This window comes from Bison bison, unplaced genomic scaffold, assembly GCF_000754665.1.
Source record: "Bison bison bison isolate TAMUID 2011002044 unplaced genomic scaffold, Bison_UMD1.0 scf7180017864259, whole genome shotgun sequence".
In the NCBI taxonomy this organism is placed as follows: Eukaryota; Metazoa; Chordata; class Mammalia; order Artiodactyla; family Bovidae; genus Bison; species Bison bison.
In genome coordinates this window covers 3,493,565-3,515,458 of record NW_011494831.1, presented here as the reverse complement: position 1 = coordinate 3,515,458, position 21,894 = coordinate 3,493,565, and the positions used below count along the sequence as shown (strand labels likewise).

General features: G+C 39.7%; 1 protein-coding gene across 1 annotated transcript in view; it reads right to left on the bottom strand.

Moving 5' to 3' along the window:
* Positions 1-1,703: 1,703 nt before the first annotated feature.
* The window catches only part of CHP1 (calcineurin-like EF-hand protein 1), a 35,893-nt gene continuing 15,702 nt past the window's right edge, over positions 1,704-21,894 (bottom strand). Inside the window, exons 3-7 of the mRNA XM_010847982.1 lie at positions 20,263-20,343; positions 16,195-16,322; positions 8,885-8,946; positions 3,802-3,924; positions 1,704-3,658 (exon numbers count right to left, since the gene is read on the bottom strand). Of these exons, the coding sequence (XP_010846284.1) occupies positions 3,605-3,658; positions 3,802-3,924; positions 8,885-8,946; positions 16,195-16,322; positions 20,263-20,343 (448 nt within the window). The 3' untranslated portion in view covers positions 1,704-3,604. The remainder of the gene's footprint in view (positions 3,659-3,801; positions 3,925-8,884; positions 8,947-16,194; positions 16,323-20,262; positions 20,344-21,894) is intronic.

Below are 21,894 nucleotides of genomic sequence, written 5' to 3'. Positions count from 1 at the left end.
TCAAAACCTTGGATGCTCTCAGCGTTATCCTAATTGCCAAAATCCAAGGACATTTTCCATTCTCCATCCTATTTGGTTTCTCATTGTGACACTTTAATCATTTAGTCTTGCCTAGAAACTGTTGAAGTAGGAAGTTTGAAGGTGGAGTTTTTGTTTTTAAGTATTTAAATTTTTTATTATATATTGGAATATAGACTGTTGCAGTGTTGTGTTCCTTTCGGGTGAACATTGAAGGGGCTCAGCCATACCTATACATGTATCCACTCTCCCCCAAACTCCCCTCCCATCCAGCTGCCACGGAACATTGAGCAGAGTTCCTTGTGCTATAAAGTAAGTCCTTAGTGGTTATTCATCTGAAAAAAAAAAAAAAAAAGAATTGGACATGGAACAACAGACTGGTTCCAAGTAGGCAAAGGAGAACGTCAAGGCTGTATATTGTTACCCTACTTATTTAACTTCTATGCAGAGTACATCATGAGAAACACTGGGCTGGAAGAAGCACAAGCTGGAATCAAGATTGCTGGGAGAAATATCAATAACCTCAGATATGCAGATGACACCACCTTACGGCAGAAAGTGAAGAGGAACTAAAGAGCCTCTTGATGAAAGTGAAAGAGGAGAGTGAAAAAGTTGACTTAAAGCTCAACATTCAGAAAATGAAGATCATGGCATCTGGTCCCATCACTTCATGGGAAGTAGATGGGGAAACAGTGTAAACCGTGGCTGACTTTATTTTTCTGGGCTCCAAAATCAATGCAGATGGTGATTGCAGCCATGAAATTAAAAGACACTTACTCCTTGGAAGGAAAGTTATGACCAACCTAGATAGCATATTAAAAAGCAGAGACATTACTTTGCAAACAAAGGCTATGGTTTTTCCAGTGGTCATGTATGGCTGTGAGGTTGGACTGTGAAGAAAGCTGAGCGCTGAAGAATTGATGCTTTTGAACTGTGGTGTTGGAGAAGACTCTTGAGAGTCCCTTGGACTGCAAGGATATTTAACCAGTCCATCCTAAACGAGATCAGTCCTGGGTGTTCATTGGAAGGACTGATGTTGAAGCTGAAACTCCGGTACTTTGGCCACCTGATGCGAAGAGTTGACTCATTGGAAAACTCTGATGCTGGGAGGGATTGGGGGCAGGAGGAGAAAGGCATGACAGAGGATGAGATGGTTGGATGGCATCACCGACTCGATGGACATGGGCTTGGGTGAACTCCGGGAGTTGGTGATGGACAGGGAGGCCTGGTGTGCTGCGGTTCATGGAGTCGCAAAGAGTCGGACATGACTGAGCGACTGAACTGAACTGAATAGCTGGGCACACTATGTCACTGAGACTGTGGAAAAATTAATAACAAGCAATAGACAGATACCCCATTTTAGACCTCTTCTACACTTAAGAAGTCAGGGGTTCAAGAACACAAATGGAATCCAACCTGGAGAGAGTGGGAAGTGGCTGAGGCTGTCAGTCATGCTCAGAGGCATTCAGTGCTGGCCACTAGACAAACACTTCTGCCTTGTATGTCCAGGCAGCAGCAGATATAAATCCTGACAGAATCTCACGTCATGCTCAGTTATGTTCAAATAAATGCATTTGATAGCACAGACATAAAGCCGAGTAAAGAAGACACAGGATTTCAAACCTGAAGACAGGGACTGAGTCATGAAAAATTCTTTTAAAACATGAGGCCAAAAATCAACCATGTTGTTTTGTTTTAACCACAAATATTTATTGATGGATCGAAGAATACAATTTTAATGGAACAATAAGGCACAACTGTGGATTAAAACAGTTTGCTACACAGCCAAAAGGAGGAAAAAGCCATCATCTTAGGAACTTTAAATATGCAGGTCAAAGAGCCTCTAAGTACCTCACTAATAGACCAGTGTTGGACAGTTCTTCCCTTTTATAAAATTCCTATATCACTTGATCACAAAGTCACACTGATACTTCTCTATGAAATCCTCTCTCATTTATACTTGAGTCATCCAGCCTGGCTACTCTTTCTTAAGCACTCTTCCCAAACCCTTTGCATTTTTTTTTTTTTAAAGCAATTCCCTTCCTAAAGTAGTGTGTATACATCTTGGATAGCCTTCCAAAGCAAGGAAAGAAGCAAGCAAGCAATGAGTCAGAATCAGCCAAGGACAGATATATGGATGAAGAGATGCATAAGGACAGATCTTAGGATGACCACAGCCTGCTTCAGTGACATCTATACTAAGCTTCCTTGGGGCAGAGGAGTTGCTCTGGTTCAAGCAAAGGCTTGTAATGCCACTTCAGGTTGTGTCACCAATCCCAGAGCTCTCATTCCTAAGGGATTTGCAGTAGTGTACAAGAGGAGCTAGGAAGTCAATGTAACCAGGCAGCTAATGATACGATACATTCAGTATTTTGGACCTGTATTAAGAGCTGACTATGGCGTCCAGCATTAACTTGTGCCAGGTGTAAAATTCAGAGAGAATTTTGGGCAAAACTTCAAGACACTGAGGACAATTTTTAAATCTTATGGACTGGGATAAGTTAGGCACTTATCTTTCTACTTAGAAATGTGAAGTGAAAAGTATTCCAGGGCACATCACACCAAGGCATAAACCATGCTGTAGAGGTGGGAATATTTTTAGGGTGCCCAGCCTCCTTGTTCAAAAAGCCATGAGAAAGACACCAAGCAAATGGTCAGAGCAGCCATTCTGGTGGTGACATTATCCTCAGACGAAGCAAGCTGCAGGCATGCGGCTAATTTCCAGAGAATCAACACTGTACTAACAAGAGCAGCCATGTAGGTATGTATGTTGAGAATCAGAGGCCAGAGGTAGAGTGACCTGGGCAAGCCACCTAGAAGACTTGGCTCTACACCTCTTATCTCTCTTGTCTTTCAAGAGCATCTCTAACCAACAGCCCTTTGGTGACAGAGCAGAGGGGACCAAGAGATGGTCAAGACATTTTCTGAGAGAAGTGTTGGTTATTGAAAAGCTCCTGGGGAGGCAACATCCCAGATACCCATTTAAGAGTAAAGGTACATTAAAAACTGCCAGACCACTGAACTATACTGCCAAGTCTGAAATATATTTAACAGGCCTAACTGGGGATGCCAGGTAGAACAGGGAGATTGGAAACTTAATAAAAACCAGGGATACTGAAAGACTAAGAGAGTGGTAGGTTGGGCAAGAGAAGTGGAAGCAAAGGACATATAAAAAAGGATGAAGGAGCATGCCAAAGCCAAGCTGGTGGGAAGGCAGCCTGGCTATGGTTCACATCCAGTCAAAGAGCTTTGCTGGCTGGTTCTTGGGTTGATTCCCTCTCACCTTCTCAGACTGGATGGACGTGTGGCATTCAGCAGCAGAACAAGGGAAGGTGACATTTAGAAATGGAGATATCCGGCTAACAACACTGAACAGAATTAGACTGGGTGTACCATTCTGTAATGCCCTATTTATACACCAAAGGCAGGTTTGCGTTGACGGAACATATTTGGGGTTGTCATGCAACAGCAGTAGTACTTTGGGAGAAGGGGAATGATGGGGTGGAGGTGGGGCTGGTGGATAGGAGGGCTTTCAAGTTCCAGTTCTTAAATACTAGAAAGCAAGGAATAGTTTGGTCTCAGTCCTTTAGTGAAGAAATCGGATGCTCATTTTCTGTTCTACGTCCACCTTCTCCAAAACCTGTTTAAAAAAAAAAACAAACCCAGCTACAGTTATGAAGGTTACAACAGGAGATGCTGTGTCAAGCTCCTCTCTAATGTTTTTCTCCCTCTCTCCTGCATAGTAGGATTTAAGCTCTTCAAGTGAAGAGGTAAGTGACTAACCTTAACAAATTCTGTGAAAGAGATGGCGCTGTCCCCATCCTGATCAGCCTCCTGGATGGTCCTGTCTGCAATGCTGCCCAGCTGCTCATCTGAGATATTAACTCCGACCATCATGCGTAGCACCTGCAGGACCGAGAGCCAGGAATTACGAGAGACTTAGGGGTTGCGCGGACTCTCTTACTAAAATTTAAAAAATAAAAAGCCACCCCCACCCTCTCTTCCTTTGATGTCCTTCATGTATAGATGTGAGAGTTGGACTGTGAAGAAAGCTGAGCGCCGAAGAATTGATGCTTTTGAACTGTGGTGTTGGAGAAGACTCTTGAGAGTCCCTTGGACTGCAAGGAGATCCAGCCAGTCCATCCTAAAGATCAGTCCTGGGTGTTCATTGGAAGGTCTGATGCTGAAGCTGAAACTCCAGTACTTTGGCCACTCATGCAAAGAGCTGACTCACTGGAAAAGACTCTAGTGCTGGGAGGGATTTGGGGTAGGAGGAGAAGGGGATGACAGAGGATGAGATGGCTGGATGGCATCACTGACTCGATGGACATGAGTTTGAGTGAACTCCGGGAGTTGGTGATGGACAGGGAGGCCTGGCGTGCTGCGATTCATGGGGTGCAAAGAGTCGGACACAACTGAGAGACTGAACTGAACCGAACTGAATTTAACAGCCAAAAAGCCTCAACACATATCTTCTCATCTGGGCCATTTTAGACAATAATATGAGCAGAACTCTTTGGCAAAGTTATTGAATAGGAAGGCAGACCTTCACTTCAGGGACAGTCCTTTGCATTTTGGTCTTCTCCATTCTTCCTGCCCGGGATGTAGACATGATGCCGAACAACAGTTATCCTGGGACCATTAGGTGAAAGTCAAATGTACTGTGGATGCCAGAGTAAGAAGCAGCCTGGTTCCTGGACATCATTTAGGTATTGTATGAACCTGGACAATATATTCCCAGGCTCTCTTGTTGCATGAGGCAAACTAGTCACTTATAGGTTTAATTCAGTTTGGTAAGACTTTCTGGAATCTTACCAGAATACAGTTTGCTTTGGCAGTGCATTAGCTCAGCTATTCCTAAAGTATGGCAAGGAACATAAAGATCCTTGAAGGGTTAAATACTAAATCCCTTCTTTTAGAAAAATGACAAGCATAGTTAAAGGGCTGTGAGAACTGTGATAAAGAGAATTAAAAAGCACTTTCACCAAATTTATTCCCAAATGTACCAAAAAAACCACCAGCTCCCCACTTATTCTGCTAACATTTTTAGGGTGTGAATATACATTGAAAATTGCTACCTTAAATGAAACAAACAACTCTTAATAACATGACTTTTAAAACAACAAGAAATGGGGGACAGGGTGCTTTTATGATGCCTTGCATTGCCCTAGTCCACCACCTCTGTCTTCAACAGGTAAGAGCTGAGCTTTCCCCTAGGACGGGACTCACGGGACTCCCTTTGCCCTATTCCTTTATACCCTTCCCCAATCTATTAAAATTGATTTTTAAAAGTATGTTATGGGATATTCTGGGAAAAAAAAAAAAGAACTGAAATACTGATTTGTATCAATACACCCTGATCCCCAAATCAATTCTTGAAAATTGGAAGTTGTACATTTGGGGAGAAATATATACAAATTAAAGGATAAATAAAAAGAGGCAATGCTAGCAAAAACTTTAACTGGCCAAGCCATTTGTCATCTTCCTTGTGATTGAGATTCCCAGGTGGCTCAATGGTAAACATGACACCTGCCAATGCAGGAGATATGGGTTCAATCCCTAGGTCAGGAAGATCCCCTGGAACCATTCCAGTATTTCTGCCTGAGAAATCCCAAGGACAGAGAAGCCTGGCAGGCTACAGTCCATGGGGTCATAAAGAGTCAGACAGGACTTAGCAACTAAGCATGCACGCAGTGACTGTGTGTGGCCGACTAGACAAATCCATCCTGAAACAGCAGTTTCTTCAGGTCCCAGTCCAATTATTCTCTGAAGTGTTTTATTTTTAGAATTATAGAACTGAACTGTGTGTGTGCTCTATGTGTACAGTGGGGTGGGTATAGGAGTGGGGGTGCAGTAAAAACCACTCACCCCGTCTGTCAGTGAGGACAGACAGGTCCAGAGGTGCCTGGACACGGGTCCCAGCAGCCAGTGGCCCAAGCTGTCTACCCAGCCTCCACACCTGGCCAGTGCCCTTTCCACCTCTCTACAGTGTCACTTTCAGTTCCAGTCAGAAGTTTATTAGCAAATGGAACTTTTATTATTACTGTTTTTCAAATGAGTGATGAGGTTTTCTGTATATATTTTTTATTAGTTTAAGAAAGCTCCCTTCTCTCTGTTTAAGACATAAAAAAATCATGAATTGGGATTGGGGGAAGGAGAGGAAAAAATTGGGAGGTTGGGATTGACATATACATGCTACTCTATATAAAATAGATAACAAATAAGAACCTACTGTATAGCTCAGGGAACCCTACTAAAATCTTTTCCCTATATGGGAAAAGAATCTAAAAAAGAGAGGACATACGCATATAACTGATTCACTTTGCTGTACAGCAGAAACTAACATCACATTGTAAATCAACTACACTCCAATAAAAATTTAAAAATTACAAAAAGTATGTAAAGTCAATATTCCTACCATAAAAAATCATGACTGGATGATGAATTTTATAAAAATTCTATGAAAAAGAACATTCGATTTTTCTTCCTTAATCTGTTAACATGGAGAAATATTACTGGTAGGTTTTCTACTTTTACACCAACTTCAAATTCCTGGTATAAAGCCACCTTGGCTACAATATAGTATTCCTTTTATATACTGCTGGATTTGATGTGTTAATATTTTGTTTTGGATTTATATATCCATGTGAGTAAAAGGGATTGCACTGTAATTTTCCTATTATAGTCTTTACAATATTTTCATGTCCAAGTTATGCTACTCTCATAAAATGAGTATAGCAACTATCTTTATTGAAGTATAGCTGGTATGCAGTAAACTGTACACATTTAAAATGTACAACCTGATAAGTTCTGACATATGTACACATACTTGTGAAATCATCATCCCAATCAAGATAATAAACATATCCATCACCCTTAAAAGTCCAGTCAGAAAAAAAAAAAAAAAGTCCAGTCAGAACTTTTTATAAAAATCAAACTAGGAAAATATGAACAGTCAGACTTTCCTTACGACAAACAACAAAAAAAAATTTTAATATCCACCGAGTAATTAAGAACTTCATATTATCAAATGTTTTAGAAATGGCAGAGTTTAGAAAAGTAAATTTTGTAAACTTTGGTAAAATGTTCAAATTGTCTTCTTGCTTGGATAACATTAGTCCTCTGACACCTCAATAATCCATAAGCACATTTGTTCCAAAGTCATTTCAGGCCTGAGGAACACTTTAGTCACTGACTGGCATTCTGGCCACATGATCTCCTCCTCATACCCTGCCGCAGCCTCTTTTATCTTAATAATAGGAAAAAAGAAAAAATCAACCTTCCATTCCAAAATAGATCTTTCTGGCAGCTAGATCTGGACCAGAGGATAAAAACTTGCAACTATAGAGTGATTGCCTCTATTTTTCTCTTCAGAACTCAGAAGCCCATATGTAGCAATTTTAAATAAAGTGAAATCTTCTTACAAAAAAAGATGTCCCCAATTCAAAACCAAAGGACACAATCATTGACCTGCAGACTGGTTTTTACTATGACACAGAAATGTATTAATAGGAATACCCTGGGTTGGTCCTTAATTTCAACTGAGAAGATTTCTCAAAGCAATGAGTTCAGACTCACTTCAAGGTGACTAGAAAGCACTTCACTTTTTAGTTTTATCTTGAAATAGAGAAATCTCCCCATGGAAATTCCTGAATGTGTTAGCCCCCTAGGATCCTAAAGATATGTAAGATTTTTTACAGTTTTTTCGTTTGATGTGGACCATTTAAAAAATCTTAATTGAATTTATTACAATATAGCTTGTGTTTTATGTTTTGGTTTTTTGGCCACAAAGCATGTAGGATCTTAGCTCCCTGACCAGAGATCAAGCCAGCACCCCCTGCACTGGAAGGCGAAGTCCTAACCTCTGGACCTCCAGGGAAGTCCCATGATTCATAAATATTAAAAAAAGGAAAAAGTAGAATTTTATCTCCTCCTAAACTTGTGTTTAGGAAACGGGGAGCAGGGACAGAGAAGGGCAACACTAACAGGATGAAACACCAGTCGCTGCCATTAGGACAGGGAATTGTCTATTGGGAGCAACAAAGAACAGTGAACCATGGCTCCATGGACACTGTCCCGTGGACACTGTCCCAGCAGCAGTTCTTTGACTCTTATTTACATCAGGCCTAAGGACATACGAAAGAGCTGCATTTACCTAACTGTCATCAGAATTACCAGTAAGCTGATTTGACAATAACTGAACTATCTGATCTAAACCATCTCACATATTTTAGTTCCAGCCTGAACTTAAAAGATATTTCAGTTCAGTTCAGTCACTCAGTCGTGTCCGACTCTGCGACCCCATGAACCACAGCACGCCAGGCTTCCCTGTCCATCACCAACTCCTGGAGTCCTCCCAAACCCATGTCCATCGAGCTGGTGATGCCATCCAATCATCTCATCCTCTGTTGTGCCCTTCTCCTCCCGCCCCCAATCATTCCCAGCATCAGGGTCTTTCCAAATCAGTCATCTCTTCACATCAGGTGGCCAAAGTACAGGAGTTTCAGCTTCAACGTCAGTCCTTCCAATGAACACCCAGGACTGATCTCCTTTAGAATGGACTGGTTTGATCTCCTTGCAGTCCAAGGGACTCTCAAGAGTCTTCTCCAATGCCACAGTTCAAAAGCATCAATTCTTTGGCGCTTAGCTTTTAAACAGTGGCAACATCTGTGAGAACTCAATGGAGGCATTTCAAGTTTCCCCAGGTCATCTGTTCTGCTTTATCCTATATATGCAGGACAGGATGCTGCATACAGCAGGTGTTAAATAAAGGCTTACTGAAGGAAAGAACAATTCCTGTCCACATCACTAAGTCAGCAGGGCCCAAACACAAGCTAGCTGTGTGCATTGGAATTGTCCCACAAACCTGTAACAGCTCATCACGGGAGATCTTGTCATCTTTATCCAAGTCATACAGTCGAAAAGCAACTGGTAGGAAAAAACAAGAATTTAGTGGAAATTCAATAATGTTTTGCAGAGAAGGCAATGGCAACCCACTCCAGTACTCTTGCCTGGAAAATCCCATGGATGGAGGAGCCTGGTAGGCTGCAGTCCATGGGGTCGCTAAGAGTCGGACACGACTGAGCGACTTCACTTTCACTCTTCACTTTCATGCATTGGAGAAGGAAATGGCAACCCACTCCAGTGTTCTTGCCTGGAGAATCCCCGGGACGGAGGAGCCTGGTGGGCTGCCGTCTATGGGGTTGCACAGAGTCGGACACGACTGAAGCAACTTAGCAGCAGCAATAATGTTTTGTCCCTTCTCAAGGAACCAAGTTTATAAAGGACACCAGGCAGAAAACTGACAATGCATTAATAGTTTTTCCAAGAGCAACTGCTCTTACTTGTAGAGATTTAAAGACACTGTAACTGATTTTTAGACACTTTAAGGAATTGGGATGCATCTCATAAATGATGGCATCTTAGCATGGATGAAACACAGCCTTTCATTGGACAAATAAAAAAACTTAATAAATCGAATGTCCTTTTTCTTAACTTAGAATGTTAACCCTGCCCCACCCCCACCACCCCCCCACACACATATAAAACCCAAATCCCATCAGATTCTGTCAGTTAGGCCGTCTCTACACAAGCCCATCAAGTCTTCTGTGTCAGGGAGAGTCAACAGAGGAGCCATACAGGCACCAAACAGCAGACTACAGGACATATTACTGTGGGAAAATGACCATTTCGGCAAACTCGTGTAAAATTTCAAATAACTGTCAACTACAAATTGGCACTTGCCATCTACCTCTACAAGATTAAATCATGTGCTTCTGCAGCTGCTGATTTTCAACACCCTGTGAAAGTTCAGGGTGGAGAGCAGAAATGAGGTACTCTGTGCTCTGGGAAAAACTGGCAGGACAGGTCTTCAGATAGTTATATATTTTCAGGAGCCGATTTTATGAGACCAATTCTTGCATCTTCTCATATCTAGAGCAGCACTGAAATCCTTCATGGTGATGTCTGCTCCTCATGACGAGCATTAACCTTCACAAGACTAGCAGAAACTTTCTGCAAAATATATGTGCCTGACTGCAAGTACTGCCCCTTCACCCAAATCACATATATACTGGTTTTCCCCGCTGCCTCTCTGGAGCAGTTTCTCAGAGCTATCTGAAATGCTGTGTCCCAGGCTACAGTCTTCATTTTGCCTCAAATAAGACTTGACATAATCCTCTGCCACTTGGGAGTCCTGAAGGTAAAGAACTTGTCTCCAACAGAAAGACCAAGCATTTGGTGGTGTCCTGGCCTCTTCATGGTTCTTTCTCTTTAACATAATAGATAGATCTTTTAGAAACTAGGGTATTTGAGAGAGAGAATTCAGAACAGCAGAAATCACTCAGACAGTGTCATGTTCCTAAAGGGCTACCAAGTGAATAGTGTGGTAACACTGGATGATTCTTAGGCACTGTGAGACATCACACTGAGGACATGACTACCATACAACAGCTGAATGTTGTACTTCTGAGGCTTTCAATCACTTCAAGTATGCTGCTAAGATTTTTGGTTTTCAGTACTGAAAACCAAAAGGTACTGAAGTTACTGAAAATACTAAAAGGCCCATATCCGTTGCTTTATAGTTATCAGGATACACAGATTTAGATCTGGTCCTTGGAATTCACAATCCAGTAGAGAACAACACACACTATGCACTTTAATACATTCTAAATGCTATCATACATACGAAATACCAGGGAACACAGCACACTGCAGATGTATCTTTCTGGTTCAAGTAACATTTGAACAAGGTATTGAAAGATAAACAGAAATCTGATAAAGGATGGATTCTAGGAAGAGCTAACACTGAGAGCAAAGGCATGAAAACACGGATGAATATCTACAAGTTTAAACATCACCCCTTGCCTCCACCAAAAGAAAAAAAAAAGAGGGAGGAGGGTGGTGAGTCCACTAAAAGTCCAAGTAAAAATTTTAGAAAAATCCAATTTACTTTTTGTAAGGTACATATTACAATTCTCAAAGGGGGAGTAAACAAGAGAGACTTCCCCTGATGTTTGTCAGTTTTCTTTGATTTGGTTAGTTGAGTGACTATGTTTACCAAATTTGAGATTTATATGATTAGGAAGTTTCTGACTCCCAGGGAAGGGACAGGATCATAAGCATTCCACAATGAATGCGTGTTTAATACAGTATTACCAACTTGAAAAAGAACAAATGTAACGTACATGCATAAGTGTATCACTTTGCCATACACCTGAAACTAACACAACATTGTAAATCAACTATAGTTCAATATGGAATACAAATTTAAACACATGCACACACCCTCTCTTCTGCATATGCTGCTATCATTCTAAAATACCATAAAATGTGTTATTTACTAAGGAATGTTCAGGGTGATTTAGGGATAGAAATCTGCTTGCTATATAACCCATAAATACGCTTCTGAATTTCTTAATTGGGTACTGGAATAAACACATTTCTTTCTGACCAAGTATTTAGAGAAACATGAAAAGCTAATTTTTGAAACCTAGTTGCCATGGACTGAATGTTTCAAATTCTTGTGTTGGAACCATTAACCCCAAGGTGATGTTATTAGAATGTAGAACCTTTGGGAAGTACTTAGGGTTAGACTGGCTCATGAGGGTGGGGCCCTCATGATGAGATTAATGCCCTTATAAAAATAGGAGACAGGAGATCTCTTTATCCCTCTCTCTTTCTGTCTCCACCTCCCTCCCCATGTGAGAAGACAGCAAGAAGACTGTGAACCAGAAGAGGGGCCCTCACCAAGAACCTGACTGTTGGCAACCTAATCTGAGTCCAGTCTCCAGAACTGGGACAACTGTCTGCTTAGGTCACCTAGTCTATGGTATTCTGTTAAAGCAGCTTGAACAGACTAGACAGCAGCAGAGGGGTAACTAGAGAGATCATGTGATACAATCTTCTAGAAAAAACTGCAGTTAACAGTAATTTATTAACTGATTTGTATTCCCGTCAATCAGCTCTGGTCCTGAACCAGTAGAACCAGCATTTTCCCTGAGATAACTAACGGTCAAATGCCAAATGACTGAGCCATTTTGTTAGCTTCTCTCTTTCCTCTCTTCCTGTCCCTTTCCCCCATTTTTGGTCTGTGACTTGGGACTCTCCTGTCTCCAGAAGTGTAGTTTCTCACCTCTAGCCTCAGGGCTTTACATGCCATCTAATGCTGATGGCTCCCGAATGGGCATCTCCAGCTTGGATCCCTCCTCTGAGCTCCTGATGTTGACATCAGAGCAATACAGCACAGTGGTTAAGACTCTGGCTCTGCTGAGTCAGAGTCAGACTGTATCCATCATTTGCTGATGTATCCACTCATTTGCTGACGGACACCTGGATTGCTCTGACCTTTTAGCCATTGTGAATAATGCTGCTCAGTTTCTTTTTGGCTACTCTCCCAAACTCCACTTCACCAATACTCTTCATCATCCAAATAAAATGTCTTCATGCAGACTCATTTCCCGCATTACTCATTATGTGTTATAAAAAACAAATTACTTCAGAGGACAAATAGAATACCAAAATGGAAGCTTATCGACCCCTGCCTTGCTTACCATGCTCTGGAGCATTCTAAGATCGGTTGTACCTTCCACGTAAGACATTATAACCTCACTGACCTGAAGAGAATAATAAGGAACCATTCCTGGAGACAGACAGAATAGCAGCACTATGTGTGCGTGGGCCTGTGCCTACATAGGTACAGCTCAGCCTTGTTAATTGTCCTTGACATTCTTTCACTATGGCATGAAAAACAGATAGGACAAAGCATACTCTCAGAGTTCCTGAAGGGACTATTCTCTGATGGAAGATGGACTGTAAACAAATTTGCCTTAGTAGCAAATGTGTTGCTAGGTATATGATGTTCAGCTGTTCTCTTCAGTCTACAACAAGAAGCACCTTCTTGCTGCTTCCACAGCTCTGTGGTAAATTCAGAAAAACCAATATATAGACAGAGAAGCAGACATCAAGGACTCCTCCTGTAGCTTTGGTTTCACTGGTCTCCTTACATGAATGTGATCCTAAACCGAATTCTAATTCATGTTCAGCTTTATGTAAAAGTTGATCTGAAAGCCAAGACTAAAGTAATGGTAAAAACTATGCATAACTTGCATTTGTTATTCTACCTCACCCTAAACTGCCATTTCTGTGGCACTCTGGACTTCTCCCTTCCTAACAGAAGCTCATCCACGGCTTAGGGGGCATCCTGTCTGTCGCTGTCTCCCGACTGTCAGATATGGACAGGGAAGCACATAGCCTAAATACCACTAAAGCCATCATGTGTCCATGAGAAGCCACACTTTGGATGAAGCAAACCCTAAGGATGGCAGAGTAGAGCAGCAGGAAAAACTTGGGTCCTTGACAACACAATCAACCCTGTCACGTGCCCTACTTCACTTGCAAAGTGAGATAATACAGCTCCTTACTGTTGAAGTCAGCTGACTCAGCTGAAGGTATCCTAGCTGATACACTAATACTATTAGTGGATACTAATTAGTGGATACTACTACATCCACTAATGCTACTTGGAGTATTTTCTTTAGGGTCAATGCAAATTAATGAATTTGCTTATCCATTCATTCACTGATGAATACGGGTTGCTTTCTCATTTTAGCTCTTATGAATAACCACAAATGTGGATGTACAAATATCTCTCTGAGCCTCTACATATACCCTTCACTCCAGGCTCTCTGCAGGTAACATCCTGCATAACTATAACATACCATCAAAACCAGGAAACCGACAGTGGTACAACCCAGAGTTTATCCAGGCTTCACCATGTGTACATGTGCATGTGTGTGTGGTTCTGTGCAGTTCTATCACCTATGTAGTTTCATGTAACCACCACCACAATCAAGATACAGAGCTGCTCTATAGCCAAAGGCTCCAAGTCACATCCTATTATTTAGCATAGAATAAGGAAGTATCACTGCATCACAAAGTTGTTTTAACATTTTGTTAATTGTATTTCAATATAATTGGTTTTCTTTATAATTGTATGTGTTTCATTTTATACTTTCACAAACATTCTGAGATGAGACTGATAGTATTCACCAGACTGCTAAGGGAATTCATGACTTGAAAAAGGTAGAGCCCACGCTGTAATGGGAATTCAGGTAACGGGTGGGTATTACATCTGATAACCTTTAGAGCCTCCTCTCATTCTGGATTAGAAAAGCAAGCATAGTTTTGTAGAGCACAGAATGTCTCTTAACTGTTTTCTCCTTAACCAACTCACTGATCCACAGACACTCCCCTCCCCTCTGCAATCGTTCCAGCTGACAGCACACAGCACGCTTGCAGCCAATGGGCGACTCTGGAGTGTCTACTCCACCTGCTGAGCTGGTTCTTACCAAGAGGCAGGTGTGTCAACTATCCTAGAATTGTGCTATCTGTACTTTTCATAAAGCTGTATAACTTAATAGGAAATGAAATGTGAAAAGAAAGCTATTTTTTAAATGAAAATTAGTCTGACAGCTTTTGAAAGGCTCAAAATCAAGTCACTGAAGAGAGCAAAAAAAAAAAAACAAAAAACCCAAACTGTTGTGAAAAGTGTGGCAGGACAAATGTAAGATGAAGGAAGAAATGTAAACACCTGGAAAATTCTATTCTCAGAATGCTTTCCGAGTACCTTTAAGTTCTCTTTCCACTGAAAAGAAACTGCAACCAGAAACCTTAGACCATACATTACAGATAGGTTCTGTGCAAAAAATGTCACACAACTCCCATCAACAGAACTTTATTAAAACAAAACAATATATACTTAAGACTGATTTGCGCTGTTGTATGGCAGAAACCAATAAAACATTGTAAACCAATTATCCTCCAATTAAAAACTAAATAAATAAAAAGAAATAAATAATTCTAAAAAACCAAACCAAAACAACTCTTGGTCCTACATCCAAAGGTTGGCCAATTAATCTGTTTTTAAATATTTTAAGGTAAATTAAAATGTTAAGCCATGTATCCTTTTCTATGATCCCATGCTAAAGCCAACTTTTTCAATTATTGATCAACTCCTGGTCTGACGACACTGAATAAGAACATAATCTCCTATACTAATGCCAGCATCAGGCAAATTTGTACTAAATATACACTAAACCTCATAAAACATTAAGACACAAGGCTTTGTTTCAAACAGTTCTTAGTCTTGAAAGAAGAAAGGGAAATTCACTAATAAACAGAGTATCCAATAAATTTGAGAACAATTCATCAGAATTCTGTTTTCTTCTATATTCAATTTTGTTTGTATTCAAGTTTTTTGCTGTTCACTAAGGTATATGATTTTGTAGTGAAGAAGAGCAGTGTTTTATTATTTGGGTTCAAAAACCTTTCTTGTCTTATACAACAATATTTATTTCAGTACTTCTCAAGCTCTACCTGAAATAGAGGCGGAGTGAACTCATACTCCTATGGCAAGGGAGATCTGGGCCAAGGGCTACAAATTAAAACTTTAAGTTTCATGTACCATCTTTCAAATGTAGGTAAATTTAGCATTATATCCTATAGTTTATCCATATTTGTTTCAATGTTATAAAGCCTTTTAATTTTTCTTTAAAACATCTAGTAAAAATTTGGTGGGCACCCCAGTAACAGAAGCTTGGGCAAAATCAATTCAATACAATTTCAACTTCAACTTGTGTTAAATGAAAAGAGAAATCAATTTTAATTTCTCGGAGAAGTATTATAAGGGATTAGGCAATATCCTACACAAACCAACAAAGGACAGAGGGAAATCTAAGAAGTATCCAAAGAAAGGAGGCGAGAGGCATGGGGAGAAAAATGAAATCTTTCACTAACCTGGCTGTCCACCCCTCTTAAGTGACATCCCAACATCTGTCAAATTTTAAGGTGGGCTGGATCTTTTTCACTGCTGTCACTCTAGCACTTGATGAAGATGAAGATCTATCATCAAATCTTTACAACCTTCCTATGTGAAACCTCTTAATATCCCATTCTACAGAAAAGGAAACTGCAGCCCAAAGATCTGAAGTAAGCTGCCCAAAGTCATAGGGCCAAAAAGTGGCAGTGCTGGGATTCAAATCCAGCCACTTTAGCTCCAGGGTCTGAGCTCTTAACCACTGTGTTCGAATAAATAATTCCTTAGTAAATGAATGAATAAATAAATGATTTGTAAGAAATGAAAAGCAAATATTTTAAGCCAGAAGACTATCTCCTTACAGTGCAGTTTGTTGCTTCGGCTGTTGAGTGGTTCTGGTCCATTCACATCTTTGCTCTTTTCATTATCCTCAATGGGTCGGAAATGAGCCAAGGTTCTCATGAATCCCCGGAAGTTTACCTGGTCCTCTCTGATCAAGAAAGATAACAAAAGAACATGTCAATCAAGGTGATTATTTCTTATTAATTTAATATATTAACAGTTATAGCTAGAGTGGCCTGAAGGTCCATTTAATGAAGTCTCTTTCCATATGCATGGTACTTTAGAGTTCATAAAATATTTTCAGCTAAGTCTTGCCACAACCCTTTGAGGTAGGTATTATTATTCTTACTTTATAAATGATTAACCAGACTTAGAAAGGTAACAGGACTTACCAGAGTCAGTTACCTATTAAATTTACTTATATTTCTTTCCCCAAAGAGGACTATAAGTAGCAGCTGGGCTGTGCTATCAAACAAGCCAACACTTGAACTCACTGCTTCAGGCTCTGAAGTGAACAGCAAGTTAGCCATTTCATCCAAGTGTCTCCCTATCCACCTCGCATATCTTCCCTGCAGTCACATATACCTAGTGATATTTTAAAGTTAAGGCATATTATGTAACAACTGCTTCTGAAATAAAATTGTCACAGAATCAATAAGTACATTTTGAAAATTCGATAAAAAGTAGAAAAATACCACTTCTAGTTCTACCAATCAGTTAGAATCATTGTTAATATATCTTCCAGTAATTCTTCTGTGCTTTTTGGAGAATTGTGAACATACTGCATATGTAATTTACAGTAGCTTGCTTTTTAAAAACTTTTAGGCATGTCTCTAACCAATATAAACATTTCAAAACATTTTAACCATCTGCATAATTGTGTGGCTGTATCATGATTTTATTATTCCCTCATAGTTGGATAGATATTTTCCTCATAGTGCTTTGAAAGACCTCTTTATGTATAAAGCTTTTTGGGTACTGAAGGTTAGAGAAAATCTTTTTATTGTGCCACAGTTAATCAGCAACCTTATAAGAAACAATTTTCAAACTTGAATGAATAAAGAATGCTTTTTAATATTGAAAAAGAATGTCCCATGTGAATAGTTATTTATCTAAGGCAGTCATGGAGAGAACAGATTGCCTGGTTCCTGTGGCTACCTAAAAATAAATCCTAGTCTTTGTTTGTCCCCATTGAATAAATGTTGTATATCGGGTCTCAAGCACGAGCAGACATACAGATCAGACACCTTCTAAAGGTAGAGTTCAAATGCTAGGTCATGAACCCTCTGTACTCAAAAGAATGACCTTTCATTACCTCTAAAAAATATGAATAAGAGTTGAGGAATCATGGAATGTGTAATAAGACTGGAGTCATATGCCAGAATAGGTAAATATATATCACTGACATAGTATCTCTGAGTAAAAGGAAACTAAATACCAATGTCCTACTTTCAAATCTCATTCTATTAAAAAAAAAAAAAAAAAACCAGAGACTTTCCTGGTGATCCAGTGCTTAAGAAACCACCTGCCAATGCAGGGGACACAGGTTCAATCCCAGGAGGATGCCACATGCCGCAGGGCAACTTAGCCCATACTTTAGAGCCCATGCTCTGCAATTACTGAGCCCACGTGCTGCAACTACTGAGGTTCTTAAGCCCTAGAGCCCATGCTCCCCAACAAAAGAAATCACCACAGTGAGAAGCCCGTGCGCCACAACTAAAGACTAGCCCCCGTTTGCCACAACTAGAGAAAGACCGAGTGCAGCAACAAAGACTCAGTGCAGTGAAAAATAAATAAATGAAATAAAAAAACAAAACCAAATTGAACCTGCATACGACCTAGAGTCAAATATCTATTTGTGACAGAGCAAGAAGCAGAGGGGGGCTTGCCTCGCAGTGTAGCTCAGTGTCACCCTCAGCCTCCTCATACATACCTCGAGTACATCCGCACTCCCTGTGTCCTTAACAAGAGATCAATTAATAAGATGACAGGCACCACTACAGTCACAACAAAGGTGGTCTGGCCTTTATAAAACAGCTTTCCACAGCTGCTTTGTCAAATGATCAATGTGACTAGGCAACACTACAAAAAAAAGGTTGGCAAAATGACTCTACAGGATTTACTTTGCACTGCAAAAGGTTTGGAAACAAAACACAGCAGTGAAAGTCATCCCTGGACACAGTTCAATTCTCTGCAAGGGCTAAACAAAAGAAGTTTAAAAAAGACAAGAATTCAGCACTAAAACCACAGCTGAAACAAACAGGGTGCTTCAGGGAGACAAAAAATCAGAAAATGAGGAAGAACAGACGATCACTCATGGTCAACATGAACCTGAGAAGTGCAGGTCTTGGTCTCACTGAGTGCTGTCTTCACAGGAACTGGCTACTAGTCTTCTCTGTGACTCAGGTTTACTGAGGGACCAACTTCTCAACTTGCAAATTCCTTTGCTTTCAATTCAGAGTTCTACAATTTCCTCTCCACTTATTTTACCTGAGTGTTTTCACTGACACTTTAAGAACTGGCAACCATGTAACATTTTAAAAGTCCTCTGGGTCATATAAACAAGTCACAAGGAACCAGGAAGAGATTGTTAAAGAGATTGTTACTTAAAACAAGATTATATGATAAGCTTTATTCAGCAAAAGGTACCTAATCGATTCAGTAAATATTGACTCAGTACTTTGAAGGCAGTATATTAGGTTAAGTAAAGCATATCAAATGCCTAGTTTTAATTACACAAAGCTAAATCTGTTTGACGAAGTGTGTGTGTGGTAGGGGAACTATATCCTTAGCCAGTGTCAGAAAAGAAAAGTAATGTTCTGGATTAAAGGAGGCTAAGAATATATGACAACAACTGAGCCAGACTGGATCCTATAGTGGAGGAAGGAGATTGTTGGATAAAATGAGAAAACTGGAATATCAATAATATATTAGAATAAAATACACTATAGGGGAAGTGAATGAAGGTGGTCAAAAGGTATCAGATTCTAATTATAAGATAAATATATTCTGAGGGTGAAAATATATACCCTAGTGATTATAGATAACAACACTGAATTGTATCTTTGAAAGCTGCTGAGAGATCTTAAAAGCTCTTATTACAAGAAAAATAACTATATGTGATGATGAATGTGTTCATTAATATTATTATGGTTATCATTTTTCAATATATACATATATAAAATCACTATGTTGTACACCTTAAATTTATACAATGTTACATGTCAGTCACATTTCAATAAAGCTGGAAGAAACATATTTTATATTATTATAGCACTTGACACGACTGAGCAACTTCACTTTCACTTTTCACTTTCATGCATTGGAGAAGGAAATGGCAACCCACTCCAGTGTTCTTGCCTGGAGAATCCCAGGGACGGGGGAGCCTGGTGGGCTGCCGTCTATGGGGTCGCACAGAGTCGGACACGACTGAAGCGACTTAGCAGCAGCAGCACTTGATAGGTATGGTTAAGTATAAATTATACAATAGATGCCAGACTTCTTATGAAAAAGAATATATAGTACAATAATTTTAAAATACTGATTTACACATTTTGGATATATTGGGGTTAAATAAAATATATATTGCCAAAGTTAATTTAGCTTGTTTATCCAAAATTAATTTAACTTGTTTATTTTTACTTTTTAAAATGTGACTACTAGAAAATTTGTAGTAACTATGTATGTGGCTTGAATGATGTTTTTATTGGCTAGGACTGAGACAGAGAGCACTCACAAATGAGGCAAAATATTAACAATACAACAACAGATGCATCTGGATAAAAGACATAAAAGTGTCTGTCATACTATTTGCAAATTCTGCAACTTTTCTATAAATTTGAAATTATCTCTATAGTTTTTTAAATGTTTAGTTTTACATCAAAGATAAAGAGAGATTAAAGACAGAACTGTGAAAATGGGCTAACATACCTATTTGAAGTTTAAAACAGGGAGAGGGTAGAGATATTGTAGATATGATTGAGTTAGGAATGTCCAATAGGAGGAAGATCATGGTCTGAGATGACCCAACCAATATCAATACTCCAGATTAGCCTCCAAAAGGAAGTCCAGCACCTGCAAGGACTCACCCCTCTGGAAAGAAGGCGTTGATGATCCGGTCCCCCAATGGGTTGATGGCAAGTTCTGGAATCCGCTGAAAGTCTTCCCGGCTGCCAAGAGAATCACCTTGGGTTAGAGACCATTGGCCCTTGCATGAACTCCTTCTGTCATGCAAGAGTACAACCGAGCAAGAATATTACCTCCTGGAATTTACTTCTGTGGCAAATTATACCAAATAACTGCAAAGAATAGCACTTTAATAGCTGCCAAGTGTTTCTTGCACCAGCTCAAGAGTGGAAGAAGCCAGATTTGACTATGTCACATTCCAATGAATTCAGCACACAGGTTATGTCAGTAACGAGCAAATACTAAGCTGTCCTTGTAAATGATTCTTTGAACATGACCATTTTGCACTTAGTTATTAAGTTTGTAGAATGAACAGCAACTGCAAAGTATCAAACACCAAAGAGCTGGAACATGGGAGGAAAAATTCAGAGGGGCCTCCGTACCCTTGGTAAGAAGATATACAGCACTTAAGAAATGCAAGGAATTCTTAGATGATATTTACGTCTTGGACTTCCCTGGTGGCTCAGACGGTAAAGCGTTCTCAGTACAGAACAAAATGTGATAACTGATTCCATGCTTCCTTGCTCTGATTGGACTTTTCTCCAGTGCCTTCTACAGACTAGAGCTAGAGAAGTATTTAACCCTTGAACATGGCAAGAGCAGTCATCCTCTACAACTTAAAGTCTGTTAAAGTGAGTATTGTTAATTTCCATTCACCCTATACACATCATGTGCTACTCTGTCAATACACTTTATCTCATTTTTTCATGTCAACACTTTATCTGTACCCTTTCAAAGCTGAGGAAGTTGTGAGTCAGTGACACAAAGTAACCTGTCCAGTGCTACAAAGGTAAAAAGTAGAAGAACTGCAATTTAAAACTAAGTCTGGGACTAAATAACAGCTGTAACTCACAACATATGCTGTTTTTCCTAAAAAGCCTACACTTCTTTCCCATATTAAATAAACTTTTTGAAAGAAAGGTGCTCTCCCCAAAAATGTTTAGGAACAATTTTCTTAAAAAAAAAAAAAAAAAATTCCTGGGTTGATATCCTATGCCAGAAATATAAAGCTATCTACAACAGAGACAATATATCTATAAAATATCAATGTCATGAAGGACAGAGAAAGGCAGAGGCTTGTTTGAGATCAAAGAGAACTGACTAAAGAGACATACAACAGAACTCAATGCATGATCCTAGACTAGGGAAAAAAAAACAACTTGTGAAGGACATTACTGAGTCAATAGATCAATGTGGAATATGGGCCATATAGAACACAGAATTTTATACAATGCATAGAAAATGCTAAATTTCTTGATTTTGCTATGAGAATCTCCTAGTTATAGGGAATACACACTAAAGTATGTGGCAAAGTGTTAACAAGTGGTAAATCTGGGTACTGGTTATATGAAGTTCTTGGCATTATTTTTGTAACTTTTCTGTAGGTTTGCAATTATTTCCAGATAAGAAGCGGGTAAAAAGGATCTAAACTCAAAAAGATGACTCCTGCTTTCAAGACATTTACTAACAGAAGAGATAAAACATTCCTCTACATTCTCTGTACAAGATGCTAACAAAATGTTCATATTTTACCC